Source organism: Hylaeus anthracinus, unplaced genomic scaffold, assembly GCF_026225885.1.
Source record: "Hylaeus anthracinus isolate JK02 unplaced genomic scaffold, UHH_iyHylAnth1.0_haploid 11985, whole genome shotgun sequence".
Lineage (NCBI taxonomy): Eukaryota > Metazoa > Arthropoda > Insecta > Hymenoptera > Colletidae > Hylaeus > Hylaeus anthracinus.
In genome coordinates this window covers 742,998-754,928 of record NW_026534333.1, presented here as the reverse complement: position 1 = coordinate 754,928, position 11,931 = coordinate 742,998, and the positions used below count along the sequence as shown (strand labels likewise).

Sequence of the window (11,931 nt, the reverse complement as noted above, 5' to 3'; positions counted from 1 at the left end):
ATAGGTTTTTAAATATCAGACTTATAGATTGTTATATAGATTTTTATTTCAACATAGCTTACGATTTTGAACTTTGGACATTAAGATTTTGTAACACTTACAGTTATAAATAATCGTAATAATACAATAAATCGGTATATTAATAATATGTTATCTCAGTAATAATCGTACAAGGAGTAAATATAAGAGATAATTGTGCACCCAAAAGTTACAAAAGTTTCATTTGTTTTTTCAGTCTTATTCACAATTGTAGTAAAAACAGATCTCTACGATAAGATTCATTGTCCTAAAGTTGAAAACATCTCCGATGTTAACGCTAATCGATCGAATAACGCGTGTCCCTTTCGAATGCACAACTTACAGTAGTTAAAAAGAATATATATAATACAAAAATTAATCTTGGAACCAATTATAAACTTTATATAGATTCATTATTTATAGCATCTAACGTAATGGCTTTCATAGTACAATATAAATAGGATGTTCCAGTTCCGATTCTAATATTTTATCGAAAAACTAAAGAAACACAGCGAAAAATTTAACTTTTTACTATACGTATTGTACATTACCAGAAAAAAAAATATATCTTTTTACATGATCCGTCCACATATTTTCCCGGAGATATTTCAAAATAACTTCACCGTTTCTTTACATTAATTAAATAAACTTACACGATAATAACAAAATTATTGCGATATATCAACTAAAAATAAATACGTAACGTAACAGAAAATGTTCGTATGGAACATTAAAATTGTACAGTACTTAGCAGATGTGCACAATCTTAGGAAGTTTGTGGCCGATAAACTTTGATATAAGTTATACTATAAAAAAAAAACTTTAACAGTGATAAACTTATGTGGAACGTAGTTTAATTGAAGGCATAGTAACGATCATGATTTCACCCTACATGGAGAGTTTGATTACTTATACGTATCCGATAAATCTCTTGTTAGTATTGAATTTATAAAGTTAAATTGATATTACCATATATAGGTATCGAATAGTTTTTACAGACTTTGATTATTTAAACGTCAACCACCATTTTCTTATGAATATCTGTGTTACCAACAACCTGAAACCATACATTTCAAACATGTTAAATAATTTTAATTCCGATTACTTCGAAATCGGTACTTACCGAACAAAATTCCTCGAAACTAATTTTGCCATCTTCGTCTTTATCGGCGAACAAAATCGTTTTATCGACGATCTGTTGAAGTTGCGTGTCTTTCAAATTGTTGCCTACCATCATTTTTAAAACTTGGAACAGTTCTCCATTGCTTATGAAACCGTCGTTGTCCATATCGTAAATTCTAAAGGCAAATCTTAATTTGCTCTCTTTGTCACCCTATAGAACAAACATAGAAAGTGTTTCTTAATACATTATTCAATCCTTTTGAATTATAGATCAATTTTTAATACCTTAACACTGAACTGAGAAACACCATGAATAAATTCTTTAAAATCCACTTCTCCGTTACCGTCAGCATCGAATATATCTATCACGCGTTGAACCAAAGGATTCTGTTGTAATTCCGGTAATGACATGAATTCGTCGATACTTAAAGCGCCGCTGTTATCCAGATCTAGCTTCCGAAACCGTTTCCCTAGTCTTCTAATTTCGTCGACGTCAACTGTGATATTGATGTTTCAATGTTAAAAAACAGTTTTTATAATGTAATAATGTATTTATCATAGTACTATAAAGAACAATCATGGTCCCTGGTACAAGTACTATGTTTAGTTAGTGATAAAAATAAATCATAAGCGATACAGGAACTGAAAAATAAATGCAGGTTTACAAAGATTATTTTTAGTAAATATTATTCAAACCATGGCCACAGCATGTTTGTAAAGCGAATACAATTATTTATTGTCAAATAAAGAAACTCGATAAAACGGAATAGGTTATTTTGACGTATCAAAAATAATGTTCGATATTGACTTACAGTTTGAACATAGTTCCATAGGCAGTGAGCTTTCGTTACCCTAAAAAGAGAAAATGAAATGAAGCACGTATGCGATTGAAACAAGTTTTCTTTTATGCACAACGCGAATTATTTTCATAACAATAACCACATAAAGCGATATTTGTCTTAACAAAATTGTATAGAAACAAGTAAATACTTGTACGATGGTTTAATTGACTGTCTTATACAGCTATAATTAATTATAAACACGCTTAATTACCATTGTGGATTTGATTCAAAAAATTTCTGTGAGAAATTCTGCTCGAAACGTTAAAATTGATCAGCAGACACTATTTTATAGTTGATGATCAATGGAAAGTACAAGATATAGAGCAACGTAGACGGGAAACTTTGTAAAAAATTACAATTCGCACACGTACGCTTCGATGATGCATACGCGATCAGTATAAAAGCTTCATAGTTCGAATTAAATGATTTATTTATGACAAGTCTTCAAAATGTAATTCTCCAATGCGAATTTGTGGATTTTTCAAAATTATATATTTTTTTTAAAGTAGTAGTGCTAGTCAGATGTCGCTTAGGTCGATGAGTCATGTTCAAAGATTTGAATCAAAAATGTCAGTTACAATGTGGGAACTCGTGGGAATCGAGTGAATCTGTTGTCAAAAGTTATTTTAAGGTACATTGAAGCATATTACGTGTAAAATGTAATACGATTTCTCTTTATATAAGCGAGAAACGTACTACTAACGTGAAATATTTTAAATATGTAAATTCATGGTGAACAAGAAGTATAATATACTACCAATATACTAAAAGTGAACATTTTTTAGGATATAATTAATCACAATGCATTTCAAAGCGGATAAACCTCTTGCCAATGTTCCATCAGAGTACAAAGATGCTGTTCTTAATACTTTATATAAAATGGAAGATCACATCGAAGCAAGAGGTCCAAAGTAAGTTGCAAAAACTGTTCTAGACATTATTCTACAAACTATTATTTTATAAAAAAAATATCCCTTGCGCAGGTATCTGTGGAGCATAGATGATTTTGAAATCGGCTCACCTTTAGGTCGTGGTAAATTTGGTCGTGTTTACTTGGCGAGAGAGAAAAGCACGCAGTATATGGTCGCTTTGAAAACTCTGTACAAGGTAGAGTTGATAAAGGGACGTGTTGAAAAGCAAGCAATGCGTGAAATTGAAATTCAAACGCATTTAAGGTAAATGCTTATTTGTAATCATTTATTCCTTTTATTTCTATTTGAGTTTATTACGATACATTATTTTCAGACATCCTCATATTCTTCAAATGTTGACATATTTCCATGATCATAAACGTATTTATCTTGTATTAGAATTCGCAGCTGGAGGAGAATTGTACAAAGAATTAAAACGTCAGCCTAACGAGAGATTCAGTGAACATTTGTACGTACTTCTAAAGTAATTCACAATTTACTTAACAAATGCTCTTATTTTTAATTAACCATCGTTTTGTTAGGTCTGCAAAGTATACTTATCAAGTCGCGGATGCGTTGGAATATTGTCATAGGAATAACGTGATTCACAGAGATATAAAACCTGAAAATTTGTTACTTACGTTTTCCGGCGATGTAAAGCTAGCCGACTTTGGATGGTCTGTTCATGCGCCATCTTCCAAGTGAGTTCTACATGGAGTAATCAAAGGATAAAACAACAAATTTCAATCGAACGACTATTAAAAATATTAATAACTGTAGGAGAAACACGCTGTGCGGAACACTGGATTATTTACCACCGGAAATGGTAACAGGACAAACCTATGACATATACGTCGATCACTGGTGTTTGGGTATTCTTTGTTACGAGTTCTTAGTCGGTTCGCCACCGTTTCTTAGCGACTCGCAACAGGAAACTTACGTTAAAATAAAAACTTTAAATATAAATTGGCCAGAATCCATTACACCTGGAGCTAAAGATCTTATATCAAAGGTAATTTTTTCTTGTACTTTTTAGTTTCCACGAATCATAATTAATATTTTAATTGCAGTTAATTAAACGAAAAAGCTCAGAAAGGATTTCTATGGCCGCGGTTAAAAAACATTTTTGGATTCTGAAATACAAGGATGCGCGTTAATGTAAAATATTTAGTCTTATTATATTATTATTATTATTATTATTATATAATAAATATGACCGAATGTAAAGGACGACTGAAAGGAAAGGTTTAGTTGATTATTTTAATTGATTCCAACGAATCCATTTAGCGTAGAAACACTGTAATTGTATTTACATTCTTTACAATTACATATAAAAAATATTGCAGGTATTAAATAATATCTATGGCCAGTTTAAATTAATACCTGTCACGTCCAACGCGACGATATCAACTTCGGTATTAAGAATGTCACATAAACTTGGTTTAGTCCGTCCAAAATCGCCGTGCACAAATTCTTTTACGTAAGTTCCCGCTTGTGTTTTAATATCCAATACAAAAAACACGCTGGGATCTTCACTCGCGGTATCCAATAATTTCTTTAATTCCTGAGGCTTTGCCCAGCGAGCTCTCATTTCGTATATTAAACGTATTCTGGGGCTGAGAGGTCGTCTGTGCAGTACTCTAACCGGTGTTTTTTGGACTATTTTTACTCGCTTTAGATCATTCAATGTTTCAAGAGGCAACGCATCCTTCGAAATATCGCGACAGATGCAAAGCGCTCGATAAAATTTTGTTTTAACATTTTCGCCTTCCTTCAATACCTTCAAATCAAGTCTAGATAGAACTTTCAAATTTGACGTGATTTGGACTTGTTGGGAAGATTGATTGATTTTATCGACTAGATTTAATAGTAATTCATCTGTTATTTTAGTCATTCGAGGATTTATTAATTCAATCGCAAATGGTCTCCCTGCATGTATGTTTCTAACGTCGACGTCCTCTCTTCCGGATGATAGAAATTTAATAGCTGTACGCGAATAAAATTGTTTCTCGCATTAAATATTTAAGACATACACAACGAAAGGGTAAAAAGTATCCAACTTACATTGAGCTCCTACAGCTTCTGCAATGGGATTACCTAATATATCTTGAACAGACGTTTGCATCTTTTTCTCACCGTTTATAAACCATGGTGTTTGACTGAGTTCCCTGGATAACTTGTTGTATCGACCTAAATTTATGATATAGAATATGTACGACTCATATCTTTTTTATACTTCTGATACGATACATTACCTCCGATAAAAATGCTCGAATGCGAACACACGATATTTTCTACATCTGCACTCGCAGGTGTTTCAAGGGAAAAATCCTTGAAACACTGAGCAAACTCTTCATCCGTTATATTGGTCATTAAAGTTTCTATACTTTTTCTACTAAATCTGTTATCGTTGCACTTTCTTTTTCGCTTATTTACCGCGCTTTTTGTCCCTTTATACATGCTCAATCTACAACAAAGGAAACATCGTTAAAAGTACTATCCATTTAAAAAAAAAAACGATGTTTTCCACTTACAATGATTCGCATTCTTTTTCGTTATACTTATACATCAAAATGATTTCAATAAGGAAAGCAGAGGGTGTTGTTGCGTCTACTTGTTTCCTGATAGCTTGCTCTACTTTCGGAGTAATTACCAATTTCCAAACGTCTTTAATAGTTTGCATTTTGAGTTTGAGGCTGGTCAATGCACTTTCTGAAAGACCAAGTTCAAGACCACACTGCATATGCAACAAACGTTCTCTAAAGTTCACGCAAGTAGGAACCGTTAACGCAGATACAAATGTCTCGCTGTCGTAATTTTGTTTTTCTACTTCTGTCTGAATCTGTTTATAAAAGTATTTCAAATTTATATGAACTTTACTCGCTACAAATTAAACGCGTTTGAGCAGTAAAACTTACTTTTTGAATAACTGATTCTTGCATTCGGTTTTGAAGAATCCCCAAGCAAGCTGTGCAAGGAACTTCATCATTGGAAGAAACATCTTTTTCAGTGATATATCCTAGCTGTGGAAAGCATTATATTACATCATAAAAATAAAGAAAGATTATTGTATCTATAACTTACACTGTTTGCAATTTTAATAGGATCTTCGTAACACTCCTGTGTACGCCAGCAGATGAATCGAAAGCAACATCTTAAGCAACAGTTTTGTTTTTGTAAGGAATTGAAGATGCGTTTTTCTTCTTCAATGGAGAGACTCATTTTGATGAAAAATTCTGCAATACATTCTTATATTTAACATGAATTAAACTAAAACTGATTTTCGGGATATAGTAAATAAAAGAAGTGACTAAAAATTCGACTGCACGTGTTTATAAATAATTGATTACAAATTGTAGTAAACTGTAGTCTACGAGGCGGGAAAAGTTAACGTGTTTTATAAGCGCATTAACATCGTGCCGATCATTACGAATTTACGTAATTTTTTCGCTCTCGACAATATTCATTAAAATTAAAGATAATTAATAAATCATGAAATGCGATCCAGCGCAGTGTGAATCACATTCAATATAATGCAATATGCAATATACGTGCGCGATATAGCTAGTGCATGTCCCTACCGACTTACCGATTATGAAGGATAACCAAGGATAACGAGTGGTTATCAGTGGTTATGTTATGGGTGGTTAACGTTAACAGTGTGGCCTATTGCTAGTGTAAATATTTATAAATTTTATGTTTAATTTTGTTGCAACGGGTATCTGGTGAGTTCTTAGATATAGTAACGTAGCGCGTAACAACATGCCTATATTACGAAAAAAGTCAAGCAGAAAGATAAACACTGAGAATGGAAATGGTAATGCGATTGAAGGTTAGTTGTCACTTCATTATTATGACGTATCATTAAAAACAATAAGTCCACCGAGTAATGGTCATTTTATGTTTTCACGACAGATGTAACTATCGACGATTTCGCAAACACGTCGCGAACTCATGCGAGATTCAAAAAGGCTGCAACGAACATGTCTTCCAAAGGTTACCTTTTCTTTATTTTATCAATGAATTTTGTATTTTGCGTGGCTTTCATTCGACGAACAAAGCTTATCTTATTCATCTGTATTTCTCTCGCAATCATTTTTATCATACATTTTATTTATTTTACAGTGATGCAAAAAGTAACAACACAACAAGAAGAGTTGTATAAAGCAGATGAAAGTGACGAACCTGCTCTGCTTAATGTAAATAAGTCTAAGAAAAATAGTAAAGGTACGCTGTTTTGAAGATATCGTAGAATGTTGATTATCCAAAACACCAAATATCTAAATTTGTCTGTGTAGGCACATTAACAAGTGAAACAGGAAATAGAAAGTCAAGAATGTCTCAAACAAGTACCGAAGATGAAGGTAAATTGTAAATGAAATAAGAACTATAAAACAAATTTATAGAATGAATTATATTTTTCACGTGCTCGATAGGTGTGGATTATCCATTGGATGTGTGGTTTATTATATCCGAATACATTAGTCCAGAGGCAGTAGGAAAATTTGCTAGAATATGTAGAAATTCTTACCATGTAACAACAACAGGCAAATTTTGGTTTCATTTATATAAGTCGTGAGTTTCATTTTGAATAAATAACTTTTTGTCTGATTGTAAATTAGTAGCATGATATTAAATGAAATGTGATTACAGTTACTATAGGTGTGTACCTGGTTTACCAGAACGCCTTCAACCGCACTGCATGGTCCGTGTGCATGGGTTACGTGCTTGCGTTATCAGAATGTTGCATTACACTTATTTTGTGCTGAAACGAGAAATCGACGATATCTTTTATCAACAAGACGATCCACATTCTCTCGTGAAAAGAAGATGTTGTCTTATGTGGCATAAAGTAAGCGATGTAAAAGCATGCCTAATAACGATAGTTTCAACGGAATTAAATATCGAAATTTTACAAATTCTGTTAGGAAGGAAAAATGCGGTGGTATTTCTACTTCAAATTTAAGGAAGTACCAAACTCGTCTAGAAATACGTTGAAAGAAAAATCCGAAATAACTGGTAAAAAATCAGATTTTCTCGAAATGTTGGAGGACGTAGCTGCGAATCCAGAAGAAGACTGTAAAGTACTTAGGGTATTTATTATTTTATACAATTTTAGACAACATATATTGCTACAGAATATCATTTACATTGTTGTGAAATTTATAGGTAGTTTGTTTAAAATATAGTATGTTGCCACTCGTGATCGGCTTAATTTTGCAATCGGTATCGATGACTTTGATGCCAGGTTTCAAAGAACATAGATTACAACTTCGTTTTGGGACATCGAATATCGCCAGTTCTTTAACGAACCAAGTGGTTTTAAATGGTGTCGTTCATTGCCAAATTCTAAACTGGTGGCATCCGCTATATCCCCATCAAGACGCGATTACAACTATCGAATTACCACAAAGTGATTTTTGGGATCAGAGCTAATTGTAAAAGAATCCCATATTTTACCAATGCGCAAATAGAATACAAGCGTGACTTGTATAATATAAATATATCTATGTAAATAATACATTAAGTGTCTCTGTTAACGCATTCTCGTTGACGTTTTATTTTCAACTATTTCGATTCCTACTTAAATCCAACGCTTTAATTAAATATTTTCATTTTGTTGTAAACAAAAGAGTTAGAGGAGGAGAACGTTACCTCCTTGAGGATGTTTCAACGGCATGCAATAGCTCTTCCACGTAGCGGACATTCAAAGTCGAGATCTCCATTTCAGTGATCTAAAACACATATAATAACAAATTCGATGCAGCACAAAATAACAAATTTAATAATAAATATTACCATGTTTGTGTATACTTGTACATCGACTTGTAATTGAATACGTATTTTTTCATCGTCACTGATTCCTTGAACTTCAGAAGAGAAGGAACCAGTGGATTTGTCGCGTATTTTTTTCAATCTCCTTAGACTCTCCTCCGTTTTTTGTACCGATATTAACACATCCGTTACGGAAGCCAAGTAACTAAGAACAGTGTAAATTTAATATAAATTATAATAAATTTAACAAGTATCGTAGTCTCCGATACGATACGTTGGTTGCTTACTATTCGGTCAGCGAAGAGAAAGCTAATTCCAACCAACGATTAACGTTGTCTGGTATAACTTTCTTGTAATCCGAATGGAAACTAACTAAAAAAGCTAGCGCGTTCTTGACGTAAGCGCACGGTTTCGTTGGTACGTCCCTTTTCGTTCGTCTAAATAATCTTGGTATATCGCTGACTTGTTTTAAATGTGTTACGCATGGCCTCAAAAGTTCGTTCACAATTTCTTCCGAAACCCGTGGTAAGATAACTTTGAAATTTTCCGTAGTTTCATTAAGGGAATCTATGGAAAAATAAACGTGTAAGTTTAAGCGATAATAAGACTAGTATTCAATATTGTTACCTTCTAATAATCTTAATACCCCCTGTTTCCGTTCTTTAAGTTTCATTTGAACTGTTTCCAGAAGGGATGGAAGCATTTTTACAATTTTCTCTATATCTTTATGTAAACAAATTAGGAAATTGAGCTTCGTGGAATGTTCTACTTTATTCGAGTTGTTGACTTCATTTTCTATCGGCCATATCTTTACATAAAACAAGCAATTAAAATCTATTATTCGAATACGTTACGTAATATAAAAAGAATGCAAATGTTAATACTTCTTTGAGCACTGTTTGAGCCCACGTTTGATATCTAGCACATATCTGAAGACTGAATTTCCAGAATCTAGATATAAAAATGTAACGATAATTTATAGTATTTTACTATTTAATTTCATCTTTGATTTGAATACATACCGATGGAAGAGTTGATAAAGATATACATCGTCAGACCAAATTTTTTGGAGATTATCCCATACAACATACGTTGCATGAAGAGAAAATTCATTTTGATTAAGAAAATCCAAAGTTCCTTTTATGGATGCTGGCGATATTGGTTTCGTTAAAACTGTCTCAATAACGCCAGCTATTTCTTGAAATCGTATCTGAAAGTATACTGGTAGATTCCATTTTTTTAGAAAGTTTTTATATTGTTTGTTTTCCTTTAACACAACTAAAGAATCAGGTGTAACACACTCGGATTCAAATTTTTCTAAAAACTCTAAAGTTGCTATGTATCTCTGAAATATGAAACATTCCGAAATAATACGGTATTATGATAATAAAAGTATTATTCTTTTTATTTACCTACCGAATGAAAGAGTACCGGGTCTCCGGGAGCAAAAATACATTTTATGTATCGCTCAATTTTCTCTTCCACGTCAATCCAAAAACTGTTTACTAAGAAATTAAAACCTTTTATGGACACCCTAAAGCAAAAATTGAAAATGATTTGCGCGTGATAATATGTAAAAATTTAACGTTACAAAAAGTAAAACGAAATGCATACTTATCGGAATGTAGCGTAATATCTAAAAGTTGTTTGAGTTCTATGTTCAAAATATTTAATAATCTGTTATATATACTCTGTAGACCGAGTAAGTCGATTTGTAAATTTTCTATATTAATTACGTTATCGATCAATGGACCAACAATTTCTTTCCTTACTAAATCCTCTGCATCTCTTATTTTATCGAGCATTACATAAATCCTCAAACAACGAATTAATAGAGCAGAATTTTTTTCTTGTATACACGCGAAGAAAAACTCGTTAAGATGCGTCATGTAAGATCGCTCGAAGCATTCACTTTCCTATTATAAAATTAATTTTCTTTTATTAACAAGGAAAACAAATGAACTTTTTATTTTTGTACATGTATGCATACTTTTTGTTTATCGCTCATAACGTCTAATTTACATCTGAACATGTGAAATTGTAACAGATTGAGTTCTGCTGCTGCTTGTTCCAAAATGTCTATTTTAGTAGGGCTTTCAAGAAATGCATTTAGAGATAATACCGACGATAATTTGTTCAGCGATTTATAAATATGTTGTAAACTAAACAGACTCTGCTTGTATTCTCTAATTTTGTTATTTTCGTTTATATTATTAGAAACTGCAGTAATCTCGTCGTCTAACGTTTGTCGTACTTGCTACGATAAAAATAGTAAAATATAATTAAAGTGTTATGCATAGATATTAAGAAATCCAAAAGGTTCTTTATTTTACCATTACTTCTTCTCTTAATTGACCCAGGGGTGTTTGCAAATCGTTAATAGATTTGTCAAGACCGATCAAATTACTGGACAAGTTCACAAAATCTATGTAATCTCTGTTTATTAAATCGATCATGGCAGATCTCAACAATTTTAAATATATTCCCAAATCATCTCGCATTGTTTCTAATTTTGAACTTTTCTTATGCTCTTGGAGGAAGGTATCGACATTGAAATTCTCCTAGAAATTATGGATCATTAAAAGTTTGTAAGAATCCTTAATATAATGTAATACAACTCAATAATAACTGCAATTTACTTGGATGAACTCGAGTTCTGTAAAACACAAGTCCTTTGGAGCTTTGGGTAAATTAATATTCTCCTTCGACATGATGAATTTTTTTATCCAAATATTATTCCTTTATCAGAAAATTCCTATTTTCTTGTTCACAAATTTACAAATTGTAATCCATCGGAAATTTTTTATTTAAATAAGCCTGTAATATGAATTAAAGTCATGAATGTAATAATTGCGTAAAATCTAACAACTGATATCAACTGATGTACTAAAAAATACAGAATATTTAAGGAAACAGATAATCGAAAGTTTATCAACAATACTAAACGTCAGTCGGTTGGTGACAAACACTAAATTGTTTATTTTACTTACAATTATGTAACGAGATTTTAATTATTTTTCAAACTATTCGAAACATTTAAATCTTTTGTATTATATTATTTTATTATCATTCTCTTTACAATAATTTCATGGTTGCGTTGGTGGTGCTCACTAGTGCTCATCCAGCTCATCAGTGCTCACCAGTACCAGTGCTCACCGATGCGCTAGATATGTACAGATATGTAGTGAAATGTCAACTTACCAGCGCCATCTTGTCACGGTGAGATAACTAATAACACGAATGGAAGATATTGCGTCTGCGCA

General features: G+C 32.3%; 5 protein-coding genes across 8 annotated transcripts; 2 read left to right on the top strand and 3 right to left on the bottom strand.

Annotated features, from left to right (window-relative positions):
• Positions 1-28: 28 nt before the first annotated feature.
• Positions 29-2,315, bottom strand: LOC128886680 (calcineurin subunit B type 2). The gene is made up of 5 exons (XM_054141781.1): positions 2,194-2,315; positions 1,953-1,992; positions 1,426-1,637; positions 1,142-1,351; positions 29-1,075 (listed from the first exon to the last, which is right to left on the bottom strand). The coding sequence occupies exons 1-5, from the start codon at positions 2,194-2,196 to the stop codon at positions 1,028-1,030; spliced, it is 513 nt and encodes a 170-aa protein (XP_053997756.1). The 5' UTR covers positions 2,197-2,315; the 3' UTR covers positions 29-1,027.
• A 168-nt stretch (positions 2,316-2,483) lies between these two features.
• On the top strand, positions 2,484-4,126 carry LOC128886673 (aurora kinase B). Of its 2 annotated transcripts, none has more exons than XM_054141767.1 (7): positions 2,484-2,613; positions 2,768-2,893; positions 2,966-3,157; positions 3,228-3,362; positions 3,436-3,594; positions 3,674-3,905; positions 3,964-4,126. In XM_054141767.1, exons 2-7 carry the CDS (start codon positions 2,784-2,786, stop codon positions 4,048-4,050), a joined length of 915 nt encoding a protein of 304 aa, XP_053997742.1. In that variant the 5' UTR covers positions 2,484-2,613; positions 2,768-2,783; the 3' UTR covers positions 4,051-4,126. The 2 variants fall into 2 exon arrangements, with proteins under 2 accessions (XP_053997742.1, XP_053997743.1); XM_054141768.1 differs by lacking the exon at positions 2,484-2,613 and adding an exon at positions 2,685-2,703.
• On the bottom strand, positions 4,096-6,612 carry LOC128886666 (tRNA pseudouridine synthase Pus10). 2 transcript variants are annotated; one of them, XM_054141759.1, is made up of 7 exons: positions 6,483-6,612; positions 5,978-6,129; positions 5,812-5,916; positions 5,428-5,735; positions 5,149-5,360; positions 4,958-5,083; positions 4,097-4,879 (listed from the first exon to the last, which is right to left on the bottom strand). In XM_054141759.1, exons 2-7 carry the CDS (start codon positions 6,113-6,115, stop codon positions 4,254-4,256), a joined length of 1,515 nt encoding a protein of 504 aa, XP_053997734.1. In that variant the 5' UTR covers positions 6,116-6,129; positions 6,483-6,612; the 3' UTR covers positions 4,097-4,253. The 2 variants fall into 2 exon arrangements, with proteins under 2 accessions (XP_053997735.1, XP_053997734.1); XM_054141760.1 differs by lacking the exon at positions 6,483-6,612 and having other exon boundaries at positions 4,096-4,879.
• On the top strand, positions 6,511-8,329 carry LOC128886669 (transmembrane protein 183). Its single transcript, XM_054141764.1, has 8 exons — positions 6,511-6,725; positions 6,809-6,889; positions 7,019-7,120; positions 7,192-7,257; positions 7,330-7,468; positions 7,547-7,745; positions 7,822-7,986; positions 8,063-8,329. The coding sequence occupies exons 1-8, from the start codon at positions 6,656-6,658 to the stop codon at positions 8,327-8,329; spliced, it is 1,089 nt and encodes a 362-aa protein (XP_053997739.1). The 5' UTR covers positions 6,511-6,655.
• On the bottom strand, positions 8,313-11,822 carry LOC128886661 (conserved oligomeric Golgi complex subunit 2). Of its 2 annotated transcripts, none has more exons than XM_054141747.1 (13): positions 11,659-11,822; positions 11,308-11,485; positions 11,002-11,229; positions 10,659-10,925; positions 10,283-10,584; positions 10,085-10,202; positions 9,691-10,013; positions 9,553-9,619; positions 9,296-9,476; positions 8,956-9,235; positions 8,708-8,873; positions 8,549-8,628; positions 8,313-8,473 (listed from the first exon to the last, which is right to left on the bottom strand). In XM_054141747.1, exons 2-13 carry the CDS (start codon positions 11,377-11,379, stop codon positions 8,458-8,460), a joined length of 2,100 nt encoding a protein of 699 aa, XP_053997722.1. In that variant the 5' UTR covers positions 11,380-11,485; positions 11,659-11,822; the 3' UTR covers positions 8,313-8,457. The 2 variants fall into 2 exon arrangements, with proteins under 2 accessions (XP_053997722.1, XP_053997721.1); XM_054141746.1 differs by having other exon boundaries at positions 8,693-8,873; positions 11,659-11,821.
• Between the last annotated feature and the right edge of the window lie 109 nt (positions 11,823-11,931).

Coding starts and splice junctions, on each gene's coding strand:
- LOC128886680 (XM_054141781.1), bottom strand. Junction 1,352..1,425: donor TTTCTCAGTTCAGTGTTAAG/GTATTAAAAATT, acceptor TTTGTTCTATAG/GGTGACAAAGAGAGCAAATT. Junction 1,076..1,141: donor GTTTCGAGGAATTTTGTTCG/GTAAGTACCGAT, acceptor GTATGGTTTCAG/GTTGTTGGTAACACAGATAT.
- LOC128886673 (XM_054141767.1), top strand. CDS start 2,784: ATGCATTTCAAAGCGGATAAACCTCTTGCCAATGTTCCATCAGAGTAC. Junction 3,158..3,227: donor GAAATTCAAACGCATTTAAG/GTAAATGCTTAT, acceptor CATTATTTTCAG/ACATCCTCATATTCTTCAAA. Junction 3,363..3,435: donor GAGAGATTCAGTGAACATTT/GTACGTACTTCT, acceptor TCGTTTTGTTAG/GTCTGCAAAGTATACTTATC.
- LOC128886666 (XM_054141759.1), bottom strand. CDS start 6,115: ATGAGTCTCTCCATTGAAGAAGAAAAACGCATCTTCAATTCCTTACAA. Junction 5,361..5,427: donor GAAAAAGAATGCGAATCATT/GTAAGTGGAAAA, acceptor CCTTTGTTGTAG/ATTGAGCATGTATAAAGGGA. Junction 4,880..4,957: donor AGAAGCTGTAGGAGCTCAAT/GTAAGTTGGATA, acceptor ATTCGCGTACAG/CTATTAAATTTCTATCATCC.
- LOC128886669 (XM_054141764.1), top strand. CDS start 6,656: ATGCCTATATTACGAAAAAAGTCAAGCAGAAAGATAAACACTGAGAAT. Junction 7,121..7,191: donor GTCTAAGAAAAATAGTAAAG/GTACGCTGTTTT, acceptor TTGTCTGTGTAG/GCACATTAACAAGTGAAACA. Junction 7,258..7,329: donor AACAAGTACCGAAGATGAAG/GTAAATTGTAAA, acceptor CGTGCTCGATAG/GTGTGGATTATCCATTGGAT.
- LOC128886661 (XM_054141746.1), bottom strand. CDS start 11,379: ATGTCGAAGGAGAATATTAATTTACCCAAAGCTCCAAAGGACTTGTGT. Junction 11,230..11,307: donor CAGAACTCGAGTTCATCCAA/GTAAATTGCAGT, acceptor CATAATTTCTAG/GAGAATTTCAATGTCGATAC. Junction 10,585..10,658: donor TTATGAGCGATAAACAAAAA/GTATGCATACAT, acceptor ATTTTATAATAG/GAAAGTGAATGCTTCGAGCG.